General features: G+C 37.7%; 1 protein-coding gene across 11 annotated transcripts in view; it reads left to right on the forward strand.

Moving 5' to 3' along the window:
• Positions 1-25,980, forward strand: part of R3HDM1 (R3H domain containing 1) — a 154,656-nt gene that overhangs the window by 51,384 nt on the left and 77,292 nt on the right. For all 11 annotated transcript variants that reach the window (XM_043487613.1, XM_043487612.1, XM_043487620.1 and 8 more), the window contains 2 exons: positions 12,734-12,942; positions 14,387-14,597. In XM_043487613.1, the coding sequence (XP_043343548.1) occupies positions 14,427-14,597 (171 nt within the window). In that variant the 5' untranslated portion in view covers positions 12,734-12,942; positions 14,387-14,426. The remainder of the gene's footprint in view (positions 1-12,733; positions 12,943-14,386; positions 14,598-25,980) is intronic.

Genomic DNA, 25,980 nt, shown 5'->3' on the forward strand with positions numbered 1-25,980 from the left:
ATTTTAAATGTCCTTCGGTTATTTAATAGCAGTGACTGGCGACCCTTTATGTTAAACTCCGCACTTAATAAAAAAGAAACTATTGAGTAATAGTTAAATATATTTTAAATAAACAAATTTTACCCTTCAATTTCTTTAACTTTTAAAAATTTATGTTTCAGGCCTTATAAGTGGGTTGAAATGATCATATATTGAAATTGTCATTTAAAATATTTTGTCTTCCAAAGATACACATTTTAGACTGTTAAAGGAAATTCTTTTTCTCTTAAATGATTTTTGTGTTAGTTTTCCTATTTTTCTTACAAAGCATCTTTAAAATTTTCACTTTTCAAGATAACTTAAAGACAATACCTACTTCAGAATTGTGTTCCAGGTCATATTTTTTAACATACCATTCTGTATTTTTGCAAGTGTGTTACAGTGGATGTACAATGGGATTTTTAGCTTTTTACTTTGAAATAATTGTAGAGTCACAGAAAATAGCAAAATACTAGAGAAGTCTCATGTGTTTAAAGATTTTTAACATTTAAAACATGTTTTTTCAAGATTTTGTGCCTTGTATCTTCGTAATTAAAATGGTCTGAGGAACAGACATTCACTTAACATTTACATGTGTACATAGTAATAAACCTAGCAACTGTCATCACACTGTTTTTATTTTGTTTTGTAAAACAGATTAATATAGCAAGTTGATTAAGGCATAGTTGTCTTAATGGCACTGTGGTTTTGTGATAACTCATATAGAGCTATCAGGGAAGATACTTAAATTTTCAGCTAACAAGTTGTATATGTTTAAGGCACAAAGTAAGATGTATAAGATAAAAATGTTTTCAGAGCTGAGTTAAATGTCATCTTCATGTATAACTCTCCCTTCTGTGAAAGCATGTAACATTTCTCTTGGTGCCTCTGCTGATTGTCATAGTTCTCTTCTCTGCTATATAATCAGATTCTTGGTCATGTGGGACATGGGGTAGGAGTGAAATAGAACCCCCCAAAAAATCATCTCTGAAAATCTTCTTGTCACACCTCCCTAGCTGAGCAACCCCCATTCTAATCGATATAAGATGTCTTTAATAAAGTTAATACAGTTATTTTTTTTCAATCAAGTTCCTGTAAGCCCTAGAATTCCTCAGATGTGCTTTAGTAACTAGATAAATGCTTGAAGCCCAGTTAATATCTCTCAACCCACCCCACCTTCTCACTTGAAATTTACGGGTTTGTGTAAAATGTGTGTGTATGTATTTATACATGTGCATGTGTGGATATATGTGTGTGTTTCTCCCAAGCCTATACTTGAATGTTAATTAACAGTCCTTGTTTTATATTTTGTATAAAACACACATATAAAATATTGTATATAACATGCATATATAAAATATAAAACAAGCGATGCCAACTAGGATCTATGTATGTGCTTGTAAATAACCTAAAACCACATGGAAAAAATGTCCATGAACCTATTCATGTCTGAGTGCTGCATCCCTGCAGAGAGGATCTTTCGGTTTAATAAGCTTCTCAGGCCGGATCCTTTTATGGTCTAAAAATAATTAAGAATTACTGCTTTATGGTGTCAGTAAATCATTATTCAATCTACTATGCTGGTTTGACATCTTCTCTCTTTTCTGTTATTTTCAAATATTTAGAAGGGTATATGGTTTCTGTCTTCAGCAGAAGGCACTTTCACAAAAATCACATGCCTTTTCTGTTTTTTTCAAGTAGTTTGAACGTATGCAGTGCTGATTATCAAGCATATCTGATGTCACGCCATAATACAGGATCACCAGAGAGAGACAGTAGAACATTTTATTATCTCAGTATTTTCAAAGTGCTAGCTAAACCACAACTTCTTTTAACAGGTAGGAAATGAATGACATCAGAAATTGTAGACTGAATGCCAGTGAATGACAACAAAAATTGTAGACTGAATGCCCCATTGAATTTCAGTGACAATTGTAAAGAAAGCAACAGAAACTTATAAACTACTAATAACTACTGAAACAATTGATGTAGTGGGTATAGTTCAAGGAATAATGAAAGAAAGCCATTAATAAATCCAATCTGAAACGTATTAGGCTGGATTTATTCATTTTGTGCACAGCCATAGGAAATTGAACTAATTAAATTGGACAGAACCTTAGGTACTTTAAATAGAAGCTATATCTGCTCATTCTACAAATGTAAGGGATAGTGTGAATTTCTGGAGGCCAGGAGATTCTCAGTGGTGTTCACACATGCCTCACAGAAGCATCTTCAAGCTATAATAGTATTTGCACTTTGTTGTGCACATCCTTTTACAGAATATGACGGTAGATGGTGGCCATTGAAAGACAACACCTGTTCTACCTCAAGCTGTTTTTAAGCTATTTTTACTGACCATGAAATGCTCTTTGACTGAAAAGAAATAAAACATTTTTGAGCCTTTTTTCCCCTGAACATAATCCCTAGGTGCTTTCTTGAAAGAGGGTTGTGATCCTTTGTTAGAGAGAATATAGTTGGCAGTTCAAGAAGTGAAGGGTGGCACATTAGTAGTTATAAAACAGAATGTCTGCCAATTGTAACCTAAATTAAAATCTTGTAAAGGAAACATTTTTTGTCATAAGGAGGAAATGGGTCATGTTAGACCTACTGATTCTAATGCTAGAGAAAATGAAGTTTCACATGTTGATGAAATACATTAAGCCATCAAAGAACCTTTGGATGGATTAGATAAATGTGCCAGGAGCTCAGTGTGAATTTTGCTAAGACTCTTTGATGACAGAGCTTAATACCTTTAAGGCCTTCAAAGAACTTCCATTGTGATCCAGTGATAAGAATGAAATGCTAGCCGTGGATAAAAAGTATATTAGAGATAAATTCATTTAGTTATTTTAGTAGTACAGAGGGGGAAAAAAATCAAGTGAAAGAGTTCTGAAGGAGTAAAGGGATACCACATTAGAGTCTAGCTTAAATACCATAAAGACTGAAGGCTTCTGATGGAGTGGCCTAGCATGCCATATACAGATAGGCCTTCTCATTGATGGCATTAGGAATGGCTGAATAAACTGGGATATCATCATGCTGTGAACATTGCACAAACTGCATTAGTGAGAATGGAATCAATGAGACTAGACTCTGCAAAAGCTTAATAAACTGCAGTGGCTCGTGACTAAGCAACCCAGCATTAGACCAAGCTCCACAGGCTAAGGGATCGTCCTCTACACGTCTACCCTCACTTCGAATCAGCCAGCTACAGATTGGAAGGTTCCCATTACCCCCTCAGGTTTTAAAAACTCACTGGAATGACTTCTAGAACTCAGGAAAGTGCTGCACTTCCATTACAGCTTTATTGTAACAGATTAAAGATTTGGGAGGGTCCCAGATGCAAAGCTTCCCTCGTCATCTCTGTGGAATGAGTTAGGATGTGTTACCCTCCTGGTACAAATATGTGACAGAATATTGCAATCTGGGGAAGCCCACCCAAGCTTCAGTTTTCAGAGTTTTTATTAGTGTTTCATTACGTCAGCATGACTGACTGAATCATTGGCCCCTCGGTTGAACTCAGTCTCTCACCCCCTTCCCTTGGCTCAGAGCCCCAACTTTCTAATCCAGTTAATCGTTCAAGTGTGGCCAGTCCCCATCTTGAGTCATCTTCTTCACATCAGTTCTGTAGGGTCTTCACCGTAAGTTACCTCAGTAACATAAACTGTCAGTACCCAGTATTCCTGTCACTTCCAAGAATTTAAATTTATTTTTTGATCTTGCCATGTGGCTTTTGGGATCTTAGTTCCTTGACCGGGGATTGAACTCAGGCCATGACAGTGAAAGCACCAAGTCCTAACCACTGAACTGCTGGGGAATTCCCCCAATTCCAAGAATTTAGATGCTACCTCCCAGGAACTGGAGACAAAGGCCCACCAAATTCTTTGCTACACAATACTTGATTCTCTTAAATATTGATAGTGTCTTTGGTGTTCTGTATTAGGGAAATAATTTACTTTTCTGGCTGTCATTATTCCAGGAGATAACTGAAGTCAAGGTCGAATAAACAGATGTTTTTCCCGTTAAATAGTTCCCTTTAGCAGGTTCCATAGCTTAACAGCATCTCTCAGTAGATAATATACTATGTAAAGAATGAATTAACATCAATTCAAACTCAGTATGGAACAAAAAATCTGTACTCTCTCTTCTTACATGCCCATTATCTTAATTTCTCCTCTCACATCCTTCTTATCTGTGCTGTTTCCAAGAATCTAAACCTTCAAATGTTCTCTATTTCCCAAAGCATGATCAAATGATAAGACCAGTCTTTTTTCTTCCATGTGGTCTTTAAAGGGGATCTTACTGTGTGCCAGGAGATCTTATTATAACCTGATATGTTTATGTCAGTCCTGCATTTAACACATACGTAGGGAGCATCTCTCATGAGCTCATGAGCAGCCCTTTCATGCTCTTTGAGTTTTTGTCCTTCTCTGGCCCACTGCCACTTTTGCTAGTGCTTGCTATAAATTTGCTAACATTCCTGCCTAAAGTTCTGTCTCCTAGAACTCCTGATACAGTTAGTCTTCAGGGCATCATATTCACTAGAATCTTCTGTACTGGCCTTGATCCCTTATATAGCTTGAGCTGTTTGTCTCCCCCTTTTTCTCTCCTGCTTTGGTTCTCTAATGGGAAACACTTTCTTTAGCCTCTGCATCAGCTCAAACTAGGAACCCCACTACATAAAAATATAGAAAGACTTCTTTTAGTACTCTAGCATTCCTAGCCTCCAGCTTTTTACCTTCTGATTGGCATTGTTAGGCTTCTTAAGCACTGTACCGTATAATGTTATAATGGTAGGTCTGGAAATGGCTGTTCAATACCACCTGAGGTGTCTCATTTCATTTACTCCCATTGCAGTGACTTCAGTTAAAGAATCTCAGAAACCTGTAGTCTTGATATCTGTAGACTTCCCCTCAGAAGGACTGTGCCTAGACACTTCTGGATGTTGGGGTCAGCTGTAATGAGCCTCCCGCTACAGACTCACTCCAGTATTTACCCTCACCCATCATTCTTCGAAAAGTCCACAGCCATCCCAGCGTCCTCACTTTTAGCACATAATGTCCTAGGTTTGAAATAGAGGAAGTGTTTATTAGATATGAATTCCCTCAGTTTCTTGTCACGTTCTCTTCATTTTTTCTGAGAACAGTAAGTACTTGTAAGGCTTATCCTTTCATTTGTCCTTCTGACTCCAATTCTTCATTTCTTTCTACTTCAGACTTCCCTTCTCATTCTCATCCTTTTTTCCTTTTCAAGACTTCAGCTTCCCTCCGTCCTTTCTCTACTGGCTTATTCTCTTCCGCCCACATGCTTTCTATCCTGACAGCCTTCCCCTAGCTTTGCATCTCCTGCTAACCTTGTTACCAGATCCAGCAGACCCTTTTTGTTTCTCCACCTTCCTGCCCTTCTCCTAAGGATTTGGTATTCCCCAGGAATTCTATCCGAAGTCCACTTGTTTTCTTACTCAGTGGCTTCTCAGCAACTACATCTAGGTTGATAGTTCAGAACTTCTATCTGTTCAGCACTTCCACCCAGTCTACAGTATCAGCCTTGCCTTCTCTGCTGAACACCTGATGGTACAAATCCTGGTTAGATTTTTCCACCTGAATGTCCTGAAGGCACCTTGAACATACTGTATACAAAACTGAAATGAGATTGTTCTACACCAAATCCTCTTTTTTCCCCCCTCTTATGTTTCCTCCATCCTAAAGGAGATCAGTCCTAGGTGTTCATTGGTAGGACTGATTTAGAAGCTGAAACTACAGTACTTTGGCCACCTCATGCAAAGAGCTGACTCACTTGAAAAGACCCTGATGCTGGGAAAGATTGAGGGCAGGAGGAGAAGGGGACGACAGAGGATAAGATGGTTGGATGGCATCACCAACTCAATGGATATGGGTTTGGGTGGACTCCAGGAGCTGGTGTTGGACAGGGAGGCCTGGGCGTGCTGCGGTTCATGGGGTCGCAAAGAGTCGGACACGACTGAGCGACTGAACTGAACTGTCTCCTCTGTTAGTGGGTAGCGAGCATTACCTGCACAGTCATTTGTACCCTGTCATGACTATCACATCCCTAACCTGTATCTCTATCAACCTCTGTATCTAGCTGGTCTCCCCAGTTAATTCCTTTCTGTTCTATTAACACCCTTGTTTCTAAAGGCAGTGTATGTAGGCAGTCGCTACTAGCAAGGGCTCTGGAGCCATACTACCTGAATTCAAATTCTGACTCTGCCACTTAGTCATGCAGCCTTGAGTAAGCTGCCTGATCTTTCTCTGCCTCCGCTTCCTCACTTGTAAAATGGAGACATTAGGAACTCCTATCTTAGGGTTGTTAGGTGGATTAAATGAATTAATAAAATGTCAAGACCAAAAAAAAAAGCATTATAACAAAATGTTCAGTACTTACTACTCAGAATTAGCAAATTGTTAACCATTTGTTGTTTGCTACAGATCTTTTTCTTTAAGAAATAAAATAATAAAGACGTGCTTAAAATTCCTGTACTGTCTCACCAGAAGCTTTTTCTTTTCCAGAGAGAATTACTAACACGAAATAGATGTGTATCCTTCCAATTCATGATTGTGTGGTTTTAAAATTTTTCTGTAAGTTGCATTGTATTAAAACAATGCAGTGAGTATTTTTGTAGTCTCCTCATGTACATGTATGAGTCTCTTCAATGTGTAGATCCAGAAGTGGAAATGTTGGGCATAGGATAAGACGAATTTAAACTTCATTTGTTACCACAGATTACTAACATCAACTCATGGTATTTGAGAATTCCCATTCCCCATGCTCTTGCCAATTCTAGCTGTCCTCACATTTCTTGTCTTTAGCCTCAGTTCATATACTCTGTTCCCATTAAATGAGCTTCTTTTTCCTTTGGCATCTTTGTATGCAGAATGCAGCAAATTCATGTAACACTTTACCTCCCCATTAAGTTTTTTAGTAAAAGTAATTTGTCTCAGAATCTGGTTGTTGTTTAGTCACAAAGTTGTGTCCTATTCTTTTGCAACCTCATGGACTATAGGACTCTACTAATCTGTCATTCCCTCTCATTCTTTAACTTACCAAGCCTTTTTACTTTACTTTTTTTAAATTATTTTCTCTCCTTTTTAAAGTTTTTTTTCTTTTTCTCTCTTTTCCTCTTTTTAATGTCATCTTAAAATTATTTTATGTGTTTGTTGATAAATGTCATTATTAACCTCCTCATTCGGGTTTAGCAAACTTTGCATCAGGGTAGTTCTTTCTCTTCTGTTCATGTGCAATAGTATAGCTAATACTTGTTGCAGCTTCCTGAGGTCACTCCATACCTTTTGTTGGATGACAGCAACTGTTTATAAATCACATAGACATTTAGCATTTCGAAATGTTGCTGCCTGTATTCATTTTCAAGTAAATGACAAGTGATTGAGAATGTGAATTTCCACTATTTCCAAATATGGCATAAACCATGGGTGGTTGTGGGGAGGTGTTTTTTGTTTGTTTGTTTTGCCTTTCTAACTACAGGTCCTTGGCTAATGGTTTGTGTCAGCCTTTAACCTTAGGAGAAGCTGTATGTTGATCTTGTGCATTTGGCTTATTTAATAAATAAATTTAGTACTGCCTGATTACATTTCTTCTCTAAGGGAAAAAATACAGCATTGTGTCTAATAAAGTGACATCGCAGTGCCAAATTCTATTCAGATAACTTCAGTAATGCAACTCCCCCCCCCCCAATATTTATGTGAAAAAAAATTATTTTAACCTGTATGGCCACATTTCTTTCCCACGGCAAAATTATAATTACTATTTGGGGGATGGGGGTGAGCCATGGGCTGGTGGGATCTTAGTTCCCTGACCAGGGATTTACCCAGGCCCCCAGCAGGGGAAGTGCAGAATCCTAAACAATGAATCATCAGGGGATTCCCTTAAATAATTTTTTGATATTTTATCTAGAAAAAATTGGTTTTCAGTGTGTGAAATTAGAATATTTATTTTTCTAATTACCTAACTTTTCAATTCTTTTGTGCTATGTAAACACATAGGCTTCTCTGGTAGCTCAGACAATAAAGAATCCGCTTGCAGCGCAGAAGACCTGGTTTGATCCCTGAGTCAGGAATATCCCCTGGAGAAGGGACTGGCTACCCACTCCAGTATACTGGCCTGGAGAATTCCATGGACAGAAGTCTGGCGGACCACAGTCCATGTGTTAGCAAAGAGTCGGACATGGCTGAACACCTAACACACTCATAGAACCACATATATTAGACTGTAGGCAGAATAACGTAATCCTTTGAATTAGCAGTGGTTAATTTTTATTGCTGAAAATTCTGTCTGAAATTTTCACTGGAGAAAATTCGTTCATGGACTGCATATGCTTTCAAAATGTTGATCCTAATTCTGCCCTGCTTTGTTACCCTGAGAAAGGTACCTAACTATGCATATTTATCATTTGTAAGCTCCTTGGCTTCATGTTGTTCCTTCACCACAAACTGAATCCTTATTGCCAGCCATGTTTAAATAGTTTAATACTTGTCATCACAAGAGATAGGGAAATTAAGAGAAACTGGATGATTACCTGACAGTTCTGCTAATTTAGTAGCAATTAGCCTGACTGACCATAAATAAAAATAGGATCTCTGTACTACTCTGTACTATCTACGTGAAAAGGGTAAGTTTACTGCTTTCTTTCTTGAACACAATGTTACCAAGTTACTACATGTTTTAAGTATTTTTTCAAATAAATATGCTCTATAAACCCAAATTGTCTCTCTTCTTGGTACATATTAATGATACTGTAGCATTATGGGTAAGAGCTTAGAGTGGAGCATCTGTCTGCCCCGGTTCATATCCTGCTTAATATCCTACGTTTACCATCTATGTGACCATGGACAAAGCAATTTATCTGTGCTTTAGTTTCCTAATCTGTAAAATGGGGATATTGATACAGCCTACTTCCTAGAATTGTTACGAGATTTTTTTTTTTTAGTTCTACCAATTTATTGCTACCAACCCATCTCCCTCCACCCTCATGCATGCATGCTCAGTCATGTAACCCCATGGATTGCAGCCCGCCAGGCTCCTCTGTCCATGGACTTTCCAGGCGAGAATATTGGATTGGTTTGCCATTTCCTTCTCCATGTTATGAGCTTTAAATGAGTTAGTTATGAAAGGTATTAGAATAGTACCTGCACTGGTAGGCTGTTTATGAGTAGTTATTGGTGCTAGTTACTTGTATTTCTTTTGTAAATTTCTGATTCTCATTTCTCTCTCCTTTTCTCTTTGTTTTTTAAGACCTTTTTTTACTTTAGAGATTTTGGCCCTTTTGTATTGGAAATATTTTTGTTACATGATTTGCCTTTTAATCTCTTATATTTTGTCATACAAAAATATATTGAAACTTTATTGTAAGTTTTGTTAATATTTTTCTTTGATAGCTTCTAAATTTTTACATCATTCTTGGGAAGGACTCTCACACAATAATCATAAAATATTTCCTATATTTGTATACTTTTTTAGTTTTACTTTTTTAGGTTATAAAAATTTAATTTTCCCTCTAATGCCCTTCTGCTTATGGTGTTGGGTGGATGCCAGCCTTTCTGTGCATAAGGTTCTGAAGATTTTATTATGTATAATACATACATGTGGCATTTCTCTTCTGTTGGCTACCTGGTAGCTTAGAAATTGTATATAATCAAATCTCTGTTGTTTAGTCGCTTAGTCATGTACAACTCTTTTGTGATCCTGTGGACTGTAACCTACGGGGCTATGGAATTTTCCTCTGTCCGAGGGTTTCCCAGGCAAGAACACTGGAGTGGGTTGCCATTTCCTTCTCCAGGGGATCTTCCCAACCCTGGGATCGAACCCACATCTGCATTGGCAGGCAAATTCTTTATAGTTGACCACCAGGGAAGCAATAAAATCTCTGATATGTCCCTAATAAATAACATTACTAGCTGGAAGAATGTATTTCCAAAGACGAGTTTGAATGTTGAGTGTGTATATCCATCTCTTTTATGTTGAAACAAATTCTCAGGAACTCAGTTTTTAAATATCAGTAACAGTAGGTACTCAGATGTATGCATTTAATAGACGTCAATTTTTTTTTCTCTTGTCTTTCTATTGTAAAAACCTACCCAATTCATTCAGGTTCCTTAATCATGTTGACTTACTGTATAGCTATCTTTTACATAAGGAAGGTGCATTTAATTGACTCTTGAGTGTTGTGGCAGAGATATAATCTGCCATTTCTGTCTGTGGCTTCCTGTACTTGACACCTACACATCCACATAGCCTTAGGTAACCCTAGAAGTATAGGCTTTGTGCCACAATAAAAGTAATTTTGTTTTAGTAAGTACCAAGAAGCTGGAATATTTCTTTTACTTGAAGATTTAGAGAGGAAAACATTTTTATTTAAAATAAACACATTATTATTTTTGAGAAGTAAAGTTGATGTGAAATTTTTTATGTTTAATGACAAAGCTCTAATGAGAGCCCCTTGAGACTGTGCCCTGAGGCAAGCACACTCCTCCCCAACATAGGCACATTCATACAAACTCCAGTCATTCTCTTCTATTGAGCTTTGTAGGATTTATGCATAAGAAAACTTGAGGTATACAAGGCCACTGTGCACCCTTGGTGGGCCTTGGTCAGTCTGCTATCATGCAGGGTACAGCCAGGACACAACAGACAAAGCTTCAACCAACTGCTGGCCTAAGGTGATTCTGACCATGAAGGAAAACTATTATAACATTTTTGGGGTGCCCACTCTGTGAGAGATACTGCAGCAAGTGTTTTACATTTAAGCCATTCAAATCTTCTAACCATTTATCAGCTAAATATTTTTTCCCTACAGTCTATGGGATTGCAAAGAGTCAGACGTGACTGAGCACACACATACTAATGCTAGTGCATTTGAGTTTTCTGTTATACCGCTACTTCCTTTCCAGGCAATAACTGGCCAGTTGATTCAGCAGCACTCGTTAATTTGTTGTCAAGTAGTGTGGCTTATTGGAGAAGGCAGTGGCACCCCACTCCAGTACTCTTGCCTGGAAAATCCCATGGATGGAGGAGCCTGGTAGGCTGCGGTCCATGGGGTCGCTAAGAGTTGGACACAACTGAGCGACTTCACTTTCACGTCTCATTTTCACACATTGGAGAAGGAAATGGCAACCCACTCCAGTGTTCTTGCCTGGAGAATCCCAGGAACGGGGGAGCCTGGTGGGCTGCCGTCTATGGGATCACACAGAGTCGGACATGACTGAAGTGACTTAGCAGCAGCAGTGTGGCTTATTAGCAAGTATTGGTCATATAAGTTGGTTGTATGACTTTGGACACGTCATTTTACTTCTGGGCACTAATAACTTGCATGTTTATCGTACAGTTGGATTTGGTGGTCCCTAAGACTCCTTGGGTCCTCAGAAGATCTTCTAATCCTCGTTCACCTCTTCACATTGTACCTCATCCTCATTATCCCTTGCAGCTTTTCCTTTCGTGGTGCCTTACTCACTTCTTAAGTGAACTGCAACCATGCTCTCTTAGAGTTTTGAATGTAAAAGAGTCACAATTAAATCACAGAATTTCTGCAAGACTGCAAAGAATTTTGCTGCTTACTGAGTGCTGCCATCTTGTGTCTACCATTTTATGAGAGAAAAAATTTTAAATGAGAAAAATGCTATATTTAAGTATTTTTTGGTTTGTTTCAGGTAGATTTTTTTTCTTAAGCCTAGTCATTATATTTAGTGGCCCAGCACCCTTGGCCATATTGAAATGACAGTGTCAGTTAGAAAACAGTTTGACACTTGTTTGTAATACCTCCTTTTCTTTTATCCTGTAGTCAAACACAGTGTAATTGAGATATTAAAACTAATATGAATCTATGTTGGGGTTCAAAATAATTCCATTTCAAAGTCGTTTTTGAAGAATTAGTGTAAGATGTGACTTCTGTGATGTATGCTCAGCAGTATTAGTATTGCATCTCTTGGTGGTTAGACCCCATTATGTGCAGTTGTTCACCTTAAAACTGTGCTGTCCTATTTACATTTGTTGTCTATTGACAACAAAATTGTCAAAGGAAGATGGAAGAGCAATACAGGAAGTGTTTTTTGCCGTGATGTAGTCACTTGTACCAAAAAAAAAGTTTAAATGAAACTGACTTTAAAAACAGATGATACTGAGAATTTTGGCATTGATCTTTCAGATGTCTTTAAAAATAGTCTGTCACCCTTTATAGACATTTGCTTTTAACAGACAATGTGTGTTTCTTTGAACGTGTTAAATGGCTTATTACAGCTTTTGTTCTTTTGTACTTTTAGAAACCTAGAATGTGATTTTTAAAAATTACTGTTTTACGTCCATGGAGTTGTAGCTTTGGAAGAAAGCTCTAAAAATCATAGTTCCTGGAGGCAAGAATTCCCTGGTTTCTGATACTGGGCAAACTTTTAAAATGAAAATCATCATCTCCCTTACAACACTGACCATATACTCGGTTCTTATTATATATCTATTCCCTTGCTTTCTTCTTCCTTCTGCTTTTACAGCTGAAGAGTCTAGATGGCCTCATGACTTACTCAGGCTCATAAGACCAGTGTATGTCAGAATTGTCTAGAACTAAGTGTTCCGGCCCTTGTTTAGGGAAAGAAAACAGTAAAGTCACCAACAGTAGTATTTTTAATTTCCAAATTACTGTGTACTCTTTCATTTCCCTTGGCTATTTTGTTAAAATATTTTGTTTTAATTTTAGGCTGCTGAGAGGTATGATATATTTGATCCAAGACAGTCCATTTCAGTCCGGGAATCTACAGTGGTGACAAGGACATGGGACTCCTCCTGCCAGATTCCAAATGGGTCAAGACAATTGACATCCTGGCTGACAACTGTGAAAAAGAACCTTGGATTATTTTATTTTATTTTTGTGGAACACCACAATCCCAAATCCATAGGACACATCAGGTAACCTAACCTGTCTTATCATTTGAGAAAAATTAGAGATTTTTCTTTCAAAATCATAAGCAATCAGAGTAGTTTAAATAAGCCCTTCCCCCTTAGTAACTTTACTGTTTTGAGAATGAATCACTTAACTTTGGTATAAATATAATCAAGAAAGACTTTTTTTTTTAGCTTTTCAGATGTATTTATGGATTCCTCAGATAGGTTTAGGTATCTCATGGCAAAAATTTCTTTTAGGAAAAGAACTCTTGAATTTTCCATGTAGAAGAAACAAGGTCCACTGGATTTTTCCCTTCTCAAGATTTAATTATGAAATTTTTAGAAATGCAGAGAAGTTGAAAGAATTTTACAGTGAACAACCGTTTAACAACCGGTTGAACAACCACACCTGCATTCTACCATCAGCATTTTATTATACTTGCTTTAACCTGCATCTGTCCATCTGTACCCATCCCTCTACCTGTCCATCAGTTCATCTTCATTTTTTTGATGCGTTTTGAAATAGGTTGTTCTTACCACACACACATACAAATTTAATTATGTGAGGTGATGGATTGCATTACTCGTTTCACAATATATATGTGTATCAAATCATCATATTGTACACCTTAGGCTTATATGTTATTATGTATCAGTTATATCTCAATAAGTCTAGAAAAAAATAGCAAATGGTGTATAAGTTCTGCTCTTCAGGTTCGCATATCTCACATGTCCTAAAATGAGAGCTTTATCTCATAAGTTCCTATTTGATATTCAGTGTAAAGTTCCCATTGTTGTCTTAAACTCACTGAAGATATGAAACATATTGGCTTCTTTTGTATTTGATCTCCTTTGAAGTACTAAAGCATCTGGTAATGTATGTTGTTTGGCCCTGAGTCACGTAAATCAGGAGAGTTTTCAATGCTTGATTCATAATGCTGGACAGTTATTAGTGCAAATTCACAACTGTGTTTTGTATAGAATGTTGCTATTTTTTAAGTTACTTCCTTTTGGAATTGCAGGTTAATTTAAGAAATTAGAAATTTTAGGAATGCTAGATGAACTCTCTGAAGCGATGACAGGAAGATTTTTTTCCACGGGACAATACTCATAATATCGCTTCAGATAAAAAGGTTTCTGATGTCAACCAAGTATATATCTATAACTCTCCATCCATTATCTCTCATCTGGATAGGACATATTCCTTAATGTTTCTTGTGAACTTTCACAGTGGTGTGCACATCAAAATCACCTCATACTCTTATTATATCCCTTATCTCATTGTCTTATGATTTTTTTTAATTTGGATATACTTGCCACTAAACTGTATGCCCTTTGGAAGCAGGAATTTTGCTGTGTATATTTGACATTATTCCTGGAACATAGAAGATACTTAGTCAATGTTGTATACTAACTGAATGTAAAGGATGTTTCAAACTGAATTAAAATTTTTTTCTTGCTTGCTAAGGCTTCAAGTTCCCTGTAGAATTCTAAAATAACCTTTGCTAATGAGGATGTCTGATACTGTTACTATAAAAAATGAAACTGAAACAATGAAGGATTTGGAGGCAGAAGTGAAAGATACAACTGGAGTTGAAAATCTTACCAAATCAGAAAGCTATGGGAAGATTCTGGCAGAGAAGAATGAACGTTGTATTGACAACAATATTGATTTGCAGGTAAACAAGAGTTTTTCCCCTGGCTACAAGTATTAAATATTCAATAATACATAATTATACTTTTCATACAAAACTCACTTTCAGAATTGTATAAGGGTAAGGTGACCTTTTGTGACATGCCTACCAGCTGCTTTGGGTGGTCATCTGGATTAACTTGTTGAATTTCGCTCTTTGATTTGCTTGTATCACCTATTTCTTTTTATTTGTATGTGGCCAATATTGGTTTTCTAGTGGCTTTACACTTTTTCATTCCATTTTGCACATATCAGTGTTGTGAGAGTTCAAAATAACCTAAGATTAGAGGAGATTAGAATAGAGAGATTGAAACTGCAGGAGTTCTATTGGCAAAAACAGCCCTGGGGAAGTAATCAATCAGCTGTGACTGAGGGAGAAAAAAGATTGGTGAAGAAAAAAAGGTCACTTGAGGCTTTTGATGCTACACATGTATGATGACCTAGCACTAACCACTGAGAAGGCTTTTAATTCCAGGCATAGATGAAATTGATGATGGTCCACAGGTTCCAGGTAGGTAAAAATTGTGTCAAGTAGTCCTTAACAATGCTTACTTTTATGTGTTCTTATTATTTGTTGCTGTACAACGGATGATCACAAAATAAGGGTTTGCAATTTTAAAATAACATTTTCTTTTTTAATATCTCATGATTTGTGTGTTGGGAAATGGATCAGTGGCTTGACTGAGTGAATCTTGTCCATACAAGGCATCAGACGAGATCCCTCACTGATATTTAAATGTCAGGTGGGCTGGCCTGGAAGGTCCATAACTGTTTTGCTCACTTATCTGGCTTGTTTGGTGGCAACAGCTGGAATGTAGGCTGAGCTAGAACTAGGATCACATACCTGGATTGCCTCCAACACAATCAGCCCAGGTAATCAGACTCATTATAGGCAGCTCAGGGGTTCCAGAAAGAATGTTCCAAGAGCCAAACAAAGCTGCAAGCATCCTTGTGACCTAGGCTTAGAAGTCCCAGAATGTCACTTCCACTGTTGTCTTTTGATAACACTTGTTAGTAAAGCCAGCCCAGATTCAAGGGGAAGGGGCATTTGACCCTGTCTCTCAGTAGGAAAGACCTTTAATCTACCATAAGCTGTTAACTTAAAATACTGTCTGATACTTCTGTTTTAGTTAGCCCTATACTGCTAAGTCACTTCAGTTGTGTCAGACTCTTTGTGACCCCATGGACTGTAGCCCACCAGGCTCCTCTGTCCATGGGATTCTCCAGGCAAGAACGTTGGAGTGGGTTGCCATTTCCTTCTCCAGGGGATCTTTCCGACCCAGAGATGGAACCTGTGTCTCTTATGTCTCCTGCATTGGCAGGCAGGTTCTTTACCACTAGTACCACCAGGGAAGCCCATGAACTGTTAAATTAAAATACTATGTCTTATACTTCTGTTTTAGTTAGCCCTAGAAATAAAGAATTCTATTTGGGGAGAAAAATACTCTTATCATTCTTTCTACATCCTAAAGACCTTGAAGGCTTTGTGCCAAAACTTATACTTTATTTTTTTAGAATAAATTAAGAAGTTTCTTTGAAAGGTTGTTTTATTCTTTAATTCACTCAAAAACTTTATTCTTCATTATGTGCCAGAAATGTGTTAGAAAATGACATCAACTCATACAGCAGTAAAAAAGCATTTAGATCCCACTGCTTAAGTATGGTCAGGTGGCTATTACCTAAGAGATTTGGAGGAATAACAGTTTCTCTAATCATTTTTAGAAATAGCACTTTTTAAAACAAAAAATTGTCATGCCTGCCATCAGTACAGCCATTGATGGCAGAAAGTCAGTATCCTGATTGGATCAGAGAAAATGCTTAAATTCTATTGCATTTGTGATTGAAATGGTAAAAGATATCTTTCTAGTCTCTTTTCTACACCTAAGGTTCACTCTTCCAGGTCATGTTTCTCAAAAGGCGATTAACTTAAATTATGGCATACACTGAATTTATTTCAAGTTTGTTTCCAGACCACTGCAGTAAAGCAAATACCACATTAAAGCGAGTCACACAGATTTTTTGGTTTCCTAGCACATGTAAAGACACTATACTGTAGTCTGTTAGGGATGCAGTAGCATTATGTATAAAAAAAATAGTTAGGCCTTAATTAAAAATACCTTATTGCTAAAAATGCTAACCATCATCTGAACCTTTGACAAATCATAATCTTTTTGCTGTTGGAGTGTTTTGCCTTGATGTTGATGGCTGTTGACTGAACAGAGTGGTGGTTGCTAAAGGTCACTGGCAATTTCTTAAAATACGGCATTGAAATGTGCTGCATCAATTTACACTTCCTCTCATGTCCAGTTTCTCTGTTGCATGCAATGATGTTTGATAGCATTTTACCTACAGTAGAACTTCTTTCAAAATTGGAGTCGGTCCTCTCAGACTGTTGATGCTCCGTCAGTGAAGTTTATATAATATTCTAAATCCGTTGTTGTCATTTCAGTAATGTTCACAGCATCTTTACTAGGAGTAGATGCCATCTCAAGAAACCACTTTGCTCACCCCACACAGGAAGCAACTCCTCATCTATTAAACGTTTATCACGAGATTGCAACAATTCAGCTACATCTTTAAGCTCCACTTTTTTTTTTAAGGATAGTGTTTTTCATTCTCTCTCTGTCTCTCTCTTTTTTTTTTTATTTATCTATTTATTTTTGGCCTTGTCAGGTCTTAGTGGCAGCCTGCAGGATCTTTGTCGAGCTGCACAGGCTTCTCTCCAGTTGTGGTGTGTGGACTCAGTAGTTGAGGCACATGGGCCTAGTTATTCTGTGACTGGGATATTAGTTCCCCAACCAGGGATCGAACCCATGTCCCCTGCATTGCAAGGCAGATTCTTAACCACTGGACCACCAGGAAAGTCCCCAGGCCCCACTTCTAATTCTAATTCTCTTTCTGTTTCCACTCCATATGCAGTTACTTCCTCCGCTGAAGTCTTGAACCCCTTAATGTCATCCATGAGGGTTGGAATCAAATTTTTCCAAACTCCTATTAATGTTACTATTCTGAACTCTTCCCATGAATCACCAGTGGCATTTGGATGGTGACTCTTTCCAGAGGCTTTCTGGGTTTTGCCCAGATCCATCTGAAGAGTCACTATCTGTGGCAGCTATAGCCTTACAGAATGTATTTCTTCAGTAATAAGACTTAAGAAGTTGAAAGAACTTGAAAGTTGAAATTACTTATTGATCCATTGGCTACAGAATGATGTTGTGGTGTTAGCAGGCATAAAAATAATATGAACCTTGTACATCTCCATCAGAGCTCTTGGTGACCAGGTGTGTCGTCAATGAGCAGTAGTGTTCTGAAAGGAATCCTTTTTCTGAGCAGTAGGTCTCAACAATGCACTTAAAATATTCCATTATCCATGTTGTAAATAAATGTACTATCATCTAGGCTTTGTTGTTCCACTGATAGAACACAGGCAAAATTCTTAAGGGCCCTAGGATTTTCAGAGTGGTAAATGAGCACTGACTTCAACTTAAAGTCACCAGCTGCATTAATCCCTAATAAGAAAATCAGCCTGTTTTTGAAGCTTTGAAGCCAGTCATTGACTTCTCCTCTCTAGCTATGGAAGTCCTAGATGGCATCTTTTTCCAATAGAAGGCTGTTAGTTCTGGCTAGCTTGCTGCAGCTTCTACTTCAGCACTTGCTGTTTCACCTTGCATTTTTATGCTGTGGAGATGGCTTCTTTCCTTAAATTCTGTGAACCAACTTCTGCTGGCTTTAAACTTATACATCTTCCTCACCTCACTCCACCTTCATGAAACTGAAGAGAGTTGGGGCTTTGCTCTAAATTAGGCTTTGGCTGGTTTGATTTTCTATCCAGACCACTAAAACTTTCTCCATATCAGCAGTAAGGAAGTTTCACTTTCTTTTTATTCATGTTTTCCCCTGGAGTAACACTTTTAATTTCCCTCAAGAACTTTTCCTTTGTAGTCACAACTTGAATAATTGTTTGGCAAACAGGCCTAGCTTTCAGCCTGTCTCAGCTTTCAGCATATCTTCCTCACTATGCTTAATTTCTAGCTTTCAATTTAAACTGAGAAAGATGTGACTCTTACCTTCTCTTGAACACTTAGATGCCAATGTAGGATCATTAACTGGCCTGATTTCAACATCGTTGTGTTTCAGGGAATGGCGGCCCCTGGGGAGGGGAAGAGACTGGCAACAGCTGTCTGGTTGGCAGAGCAGTCAGAACACACACCACATTTATTGGTTAAGCTTGCCATCTTATGTGGGTGTGGTTTGAGGCACCCCAAAATAATTGCAGTAGTAACATCAGAGGTCACTGATGACAGATCACCATGACAAATAAAATAATAATGGCAAAGTTTGAAATATTGTGATAATTGCCAAAACATGACAGACACAAAGAGAGCAAACGCTGTTGAAAAAACGGTGCTGCCTGAAGCAGGGTTGCCACAAACCTTCAATTTGTAAAAGCACAGTATCTGCCAAGCACAGTGAAACGAGGTGTGTTTGTATTACATTTTCTGCCATGTCTCCTGTGTTGCTCTTGGCAGTAAACACAAAAACGTTCTGATGACCACTATTGAATCGTGGCTCAGTGGTTCATGCTGCAGGAGAATTTCATGCTGCAAACACTTACTGAAAACCTATTCCATGGCAAGGAAATAGTGTAATAAGGAAAAATGGGCCTGGTCTCTCATATCACGTTCCATATAGCATAGTGAATATAAAGACTGGGAAGAGGAACAAAGAGAATATGAGAGTTCATTTTATGTTAATCCACTGAAATGCTGTATTCCTTGTTTATTCAAATGTTTATTAAGATTTTACTTTTATGTGTATATATTTACTCTGCTTGGAGATTTTGAGGTTCAGTATGCCTCTATGCAAGGGATCTAGCAAGGGGTTTACAGTCGAAATAATGTACACAGAGATTTAAGTAATGGAAATTAGGAGTGGAAGTAGATAAAATTAGAAAAAATTTTTTATGTTTTCATATAAATAAGTCAACTATTTTAAGAATGAAAAGGGAATAGAGTGTCTTGTTAAAAAAAAATCTGTTTTGTATAGTTACCTCTTAATATGGAGTTACCTATTATGAAATGCCTTTTTTTCTAAGATACTAGTAGACACTTCATCTTCTTTTTCTACCTCTAAGATACTTCCTGAAGGCTTCATTTTAAGCAGCAACTATTATTTTTACTCAAATTTAGATGTATGTGCTGATTAAAAGTGACTTAGGAAAATGGAAATGTTTTCTTAAGGAAGCAAATAGTTCATCTGTTTCCAGGTCTTAATTTCCTGACCATCCCTTTAGTATTTTATTGAGGAAAACTAATTTTTGAATGAAGGGATGTCATAGTATAAAATTTTAAGAACTCTTATGATTTTCTACTATTTGTTAAAGATATTATTTATATAAACTGTTCTTTTATCCATTTGTTCACTAATACGTGATTCAAACCTAGATGATATCCTGGTGCCAGAGATTGCACGGATCTATAAAACAGATAAGCACTACAGAGTATCTCGGGAATGGACTCAGAACTGTCCCATGTGATGATGCTACCTTAAAGTTAGAAAAACCTTCATTATAGCTGGAATAAACTTTAAATTATTGTTCCTTTTTTGATTTTCTTATGTGAGTGCTTTCTTGTCAGGCCTCATCTTTTTTCATTTTATTTTTTGTTTACCTCCATCCATTCATTCATTTGCTCATTTGAGAAGACTTAAGTTCTATCTTCAGACAATAAATGCTTCTAGAAACTGTAAAGTAGTTACAAGAGGACAGTTGCCCAAGGTGCAAATTTTTTTTTTAAATGGAGCATGTGTATTACGTGGCCAGTTTTTTCATTCTAACTTGGTTATGAGACTGAAACCATTCCTCAGTCTGCTTTATCATGCTGAAGAGTCATCTGAGGGGGAGGGAGATGGATGCTGAGTTGTCACATCAAAGGAAGCAGCATTATTCTAGCAGCATCCATCCTTGTTTAAACCTTCCACTGTTAGAGGTTTGAGGTTACGTGATATGCTTCATGTTCATAACTGATGTGCTGGAGAATTGCTGTTGAATTTATAGCATCAGCAGTACAGAAAATGTGATGTATTTTATGCATTTCAATAGAGGAATGACCTGTTCTTGGTCTACAGAGAGTGGAAATTGGAAGTCAAACACCCTTTGTATTCCAAAACAGGGTCTCAAACATTTTGTATTTTTATGTATATATTGTTAGGAGTCTTGGAGCTGTTAGTTAATCTGTCTTCGAATACAGTGTTTAATATAGCACTGAATAAATGATGCCAGTTATCAGTGGATGAGTAATCAGCTAATAGCTCTGCTAGTAATTGATTTTTTCTTCAATAACGCTGCCTAAGCCATGATAATAATAACAATAATATCATCAAGCTGGAGAGAGGCCAGCAGACATTAGACATCTCTTTGAATGTTTCCAAGCAGATATTATCTTAATTAATAGAAAGTTTTTCGACCACTTCTTGTATAAATAATTTTGCTTGTATGACAGTGTTGATTGTGTTTTTTATTCAGTTTTATTAGGGACTATAATCTTTTAAGAATTTTTATGACTACTTTGTTAAGAATTATTTAGAGTTAATTCAAGCAATCTGTCACATTAATCTCAAGCAGTTCACTTTCCCACATAATTGCTATGAAGTTCTGAATTGTTGGTATGGTCCCAAATAATTATACAAAGAGTTTTTGATTAGTAATGTTTCTATTGCCACACACACACTATTCCTATAAATGAATTTAACTAAAGTAGCAGAACACAAAGTCAGCACACAAAAATCAGTTGCATTTTCATATACTAACAGTGAACAATCTGAAAAGGAAGTTGCAAAAGCAGTTTGATTTGCAGAAGGATTAAACAGAATGAAATACTTAGGAATTAACTTAATCAAGGGGTGAAAGACTTATTCAGTGAAAACTACAAAACATTGCTGAAAGAAATTACATATGACATAATTAAATTGAAATGCATCCATTGTCATGAATTGGAAACATAAGTATTGTTAAAATGTTAATACTGCCCAGAGTGATCTACAGATGCAGTGCAATTCCTGTCAAAATCAAATGTCATTTTTGCGAAAATAGAAAATCCCATTCTAAAATTCATGTGGGACTTCAAAGGACCTGGAATAGTCAAAACATTCTTGGAAAAGAACAAAACTGGAGGGACCAGTTCATGACTTCAAAACTTCCTACACAGCTACAGTAATCAAAGCAGTCTGGTGCTGGCATAAAGACAGACACTTAGGCCAGAGGAATAGACTAGAGAGTCCAGAAATAAATTCTTGCATATGTGATCGGATGATTCTTGATAGGAGTGCCAAGGCAAATGGAGAAAGGACAGTTTTTTTAAAATGGTGCTGGGAAAACTAGATATCCACAGGCAAAAGAATGAGGTTGGACTCTTACCTAAGACCGTATATTGAAATTACCACAGAATGAATCAAAGACCTCTAAGAGCTATAACACTCTAAGCGTCTTAGAAGAAAACACTGGAAGAAAGCTTCATGACTTGATTTTGGTGATGACTTCTTAGACATAATACCAAAGGGGCCAGCCAAGAGAGCTTTCTCAGTCCCCAGGCCTGCCTCTATAGACATCCCACTGCCCAAGGATGCCTATTATAAACTACACACCCAAGAGGGAAGGGACTATAGTACCAGAACTGCTGGAGCCATTTGTAAAGTCAGCAACTTTAAGAAGGGTAAAGGCTGAAGACTGCAGAACCACAAAAGAGACTGAAGAAGGTGTTGGGTGAGACTGCCAAGATTCTGCATCTCAGCAAGCTCCCAGGTGATGCCAGTATTACCCATTGACACGTCTGTGGGCAGTACGTTGAGCAGCACTGATAAAAGAAAACAACTGTTAAGCTGTGGAAGCGACTCTAGTCAAATGATCAGTGAGGTCACACTCCCTGCCCCTTGGCGTCTCCCAGGATGACAGGCCCTATGTGATGTCCACAGCGAAAACATACATTGCAGAGAAGACATGCTGATCTTGTCCCCACAGTGGGGGGACAGTTGCTGAAACATCTCACTTTTACCAGAGAGAGAATGGTATTTCTAAGAAAAGAGTCAGTACTCAGGTCTAGGGCAAGAGTGTTGCAAGAGCTGGCCTCAGGGTGGCTGGGTTTCCATTTGAAAACTGCAGACCTTTGTGAAAGTTACCTTTACCACCACCATCCTTCATGAACCTGAGGGAGAAATACCCAGAGGAAAGATGCCCTGTGATGACATTTCTGGCAAAAAGGATCCCGAATTGGCTAGAGGAGCTCAAGGTTATGACCAACTATTTAGGCGTTAGAGTCATAGAACTCAAGAGTTGCAACTCAAAATTGAGTCCCACAAACCTTCCATTTTTCAGAGACTTATTTCAGTGAATTGCCAGTGTCACCTGGAGATCCAGTGGCACAGGCAGGACTCAACCCGAGCCTTCTACCTTTGTGTACTTCTGGAGCACCATGCTGCCCCATTCATGATCTTTCCCAACCTTGTTTGGGCCCAGCTCCCCTAAAAGTAGCATCTGTGTTTCAGTGCATTTTACAGTGAACTCATACCTTTTGAGTCTTGTATAAGTTTCAACATGCTGAAATGCAGACTCTCCAAGGGGCTACCCTTGGAGTGGGACTTGCTTTTTATTTTGTGAGACTTGACTGATGAGAGCCAGATAAGACATCAGGTTGATCTTAAGTTGGTTGGGTTTGAAAGGGTTAAGTAAAGTGCCACACAGACACAGACACACACACAAATAAACCACCAGTTGGCTCAGGAAGATGCTCAGTGTCTTTATTAAGCTGGTAAGGGGAGAATACTTGGGACATGTGAATCTTGCTTTATCTTGATTCATGCCACAAGAAGCTTTCTTCAGCTGAAAGCTATTGTGGAGACTTACTCCAAGATGGCTAATGGAGATTTACTAAGCAGTATATTAGCCATGAGTTTTCCAGATATGTCGAAAGTATTCTGAAGACCATCTTGCAGTTCCCCCCAAGCCACCCATCTTGCTTTGCTGAGAGGTTGTACTATTCTGTGAAAGATGCTGGCACAGACGACTTCACGCTGGTCAGGATTGTGGTCCCTTGAAGTGATATTGATCATGTAACATGTATTGGGTTGGCCAAAAAGTTGGTTTAGGTTTATGCGTATGTTATGGAAATGCCCTAAGGAACTTTTTGCCCAACCCAGTAGAACAGTTGTTCAGTCAAATGTATCAGAAGACTCTGTACCCAGTAGTTTCAAATAACATGAGAGGAGATCATCAAAGGCTACTTCTGACCATTGTGGGCCAGTAAGAGGGATCTTTTTAATGAAGCCATTCAAAGCTAATCTTCAAGATGAAAACTGACCCACATGCAACAATATTAATCATCACCTAAGGAAAAAGCTTTTTATTGAAGACTATGTCAGGATAATGTATTTGGTTTGCACATGTGGTTATTGCCCTAACTCCAGTGTTATTTTTTTTCTCTGTACAATCAATATAAAGCTATATCACAGTATTTTAGTAATAATTCAGTGTTTATTCTCACTGATCTCATGTTCTTACTCTAATCGGAGTACCAAATTGGAAAAAAAAATCAGTCTCTTAAGAGGTGGGGGGAAACATAGGACAAAAGCTTTACAACATTGAATTTGGCAGTGATTTCCTGGCTGTCACACCACAAGCAGGCAGTTTGGACTTAATGAGAATTTAAAAATTTTTTACAGCAAAAGACTATAAAAAGAGTAAAAAGACAATCCATAGACTAAGAGAAAATATTTGCAAATCATTTGTCTGAGAAGATATTATAAACATAATATATAGAGAACTCCTAAAACACAACAACAACAAAACCCCAAACAACCCAATTCAAAAATGGAGAAAGGATTTAAATATACACATTTTCAAAGAAGATATACAAATGGCCAGTAAGTACATGAAAAGATACTTAATATCACTAATCACTATGGAAACGCAGATCAGAAGTACGAGATACTATGTTACACCATTAGGATGGCCACTGTCAAAAAGGAGAAAGACAAGTGTTGGCAAGGATGTGGGGAAATTAGAACTCTTGTACACTGTTGTTCGGAATTTAAAATGATACAGACATTATGGGAAACAGAATGGCAGTTCTTAAAAAAATTAAAAATAGAATTAGTCTGTGATCCAGTAGTTACACTTCCAGATATATACCAAAAGAACTGAGAGCATAATCTTGAAGAGGTATTTGTACACCCGTGTTCATAGCAGCATTAATCACAATAATTAAACATGGAGTCAAGCCAAATGCATTTATCTTGAGATAAGTAGATAAGCAAAATATGAAATATGCATACAATGGAATAACATGTAGCCTTAAAAAAGAAAGAAATTATGTGATATGCTGCAACATGGATGAACGTGGAGGTTATTATACTTACACTAACTGAAATGTCAGTCATTAAAAGATAAGCACTTTGTGATTCCACTAACATGAGGTACTTGACTCAAAATCAGAAAGTAGAATGGTAGTCACCAGGGGTTAGAATGGGAGAAGATGGGGAGTAATGTTTAATGGCTACAAGATGAAAAGAGTTACAGATACGGTGTGTGGGTAGTGACATAACATTTTGAATATATTTAATACTACTGAACTGCATACTTAAAAATGATTAAAATGGTAAATTTTATATGTACTTCTCCACAGTAAAAAGAAATTGAGAAGGAGGCTTGGCTTGGGCTGAGCTAAAATCCAAATATATGTAGGCTACATGGAGGGTGGAAGGGTGGAGTGGAATGGGGGTGGAAAAGTGAAAGGCAGGCTTTAAATAATAAAGTCCACTTTAGAAATAATTCATTCTTATTTAAAGCCAAACTTCTTTTCTCTGTTGTGTGTGCTTGTGTGTATATGGCAGATTTTCTGGTATTTATTATGTAATTAGTATCTTTGTCATTTGATATGAAATAATAAGTGATTTTTATTGAATAATGCCACTTTGGCAGTTTATGCTTTACTTATGTAGTAGCTTTCTATTGCTGCATAACATATCACCACAAACTTAGAGGATTAAAACAATGTCCAGTTTTCAACTCATGTAAGTTGGGAGTTTGGTTGAGCTCAGCTGAGTTCTCTGCTTAGGGTTTCTCAAGGCTGAAAGTAGAGGTGCTGGCCAGTCTGGGCCCTTAATCTGAAGACTCTGGGGAAGAGTTTGTTTTCACACTCATACCAACAACAGCAGCGCCTTAGTGTTTGGCAGCTGGAATTCTGAGGTCCGTGTTTCCTGGCTGACTTTTGGCCACGGGCCACTCTGTGCCCCTGGAGGCTGACTGTAGTCCTCTTCTGTCCCCTCTGTCTTCAAAGCCAGCAGCGCAGTGTCAGGTCCTTCTCACCTGCCGCCCCACT

The sequence above is a fragment of the Cervus canadensis genome, chromosome 15 (genome assembly GCF_019320065.1).
Source record: "Cervus canadensis isolate Bull #8, Minnesota chromosome 15, ASM1932006v1, whole genome shotgun sequence".
NCBI classification, from domain to species: Eukaryota; Metazoa; Chordata; class Mammalia; order Artiodactyla; family Cervidae; genus Cervus; species Cervus canadensis.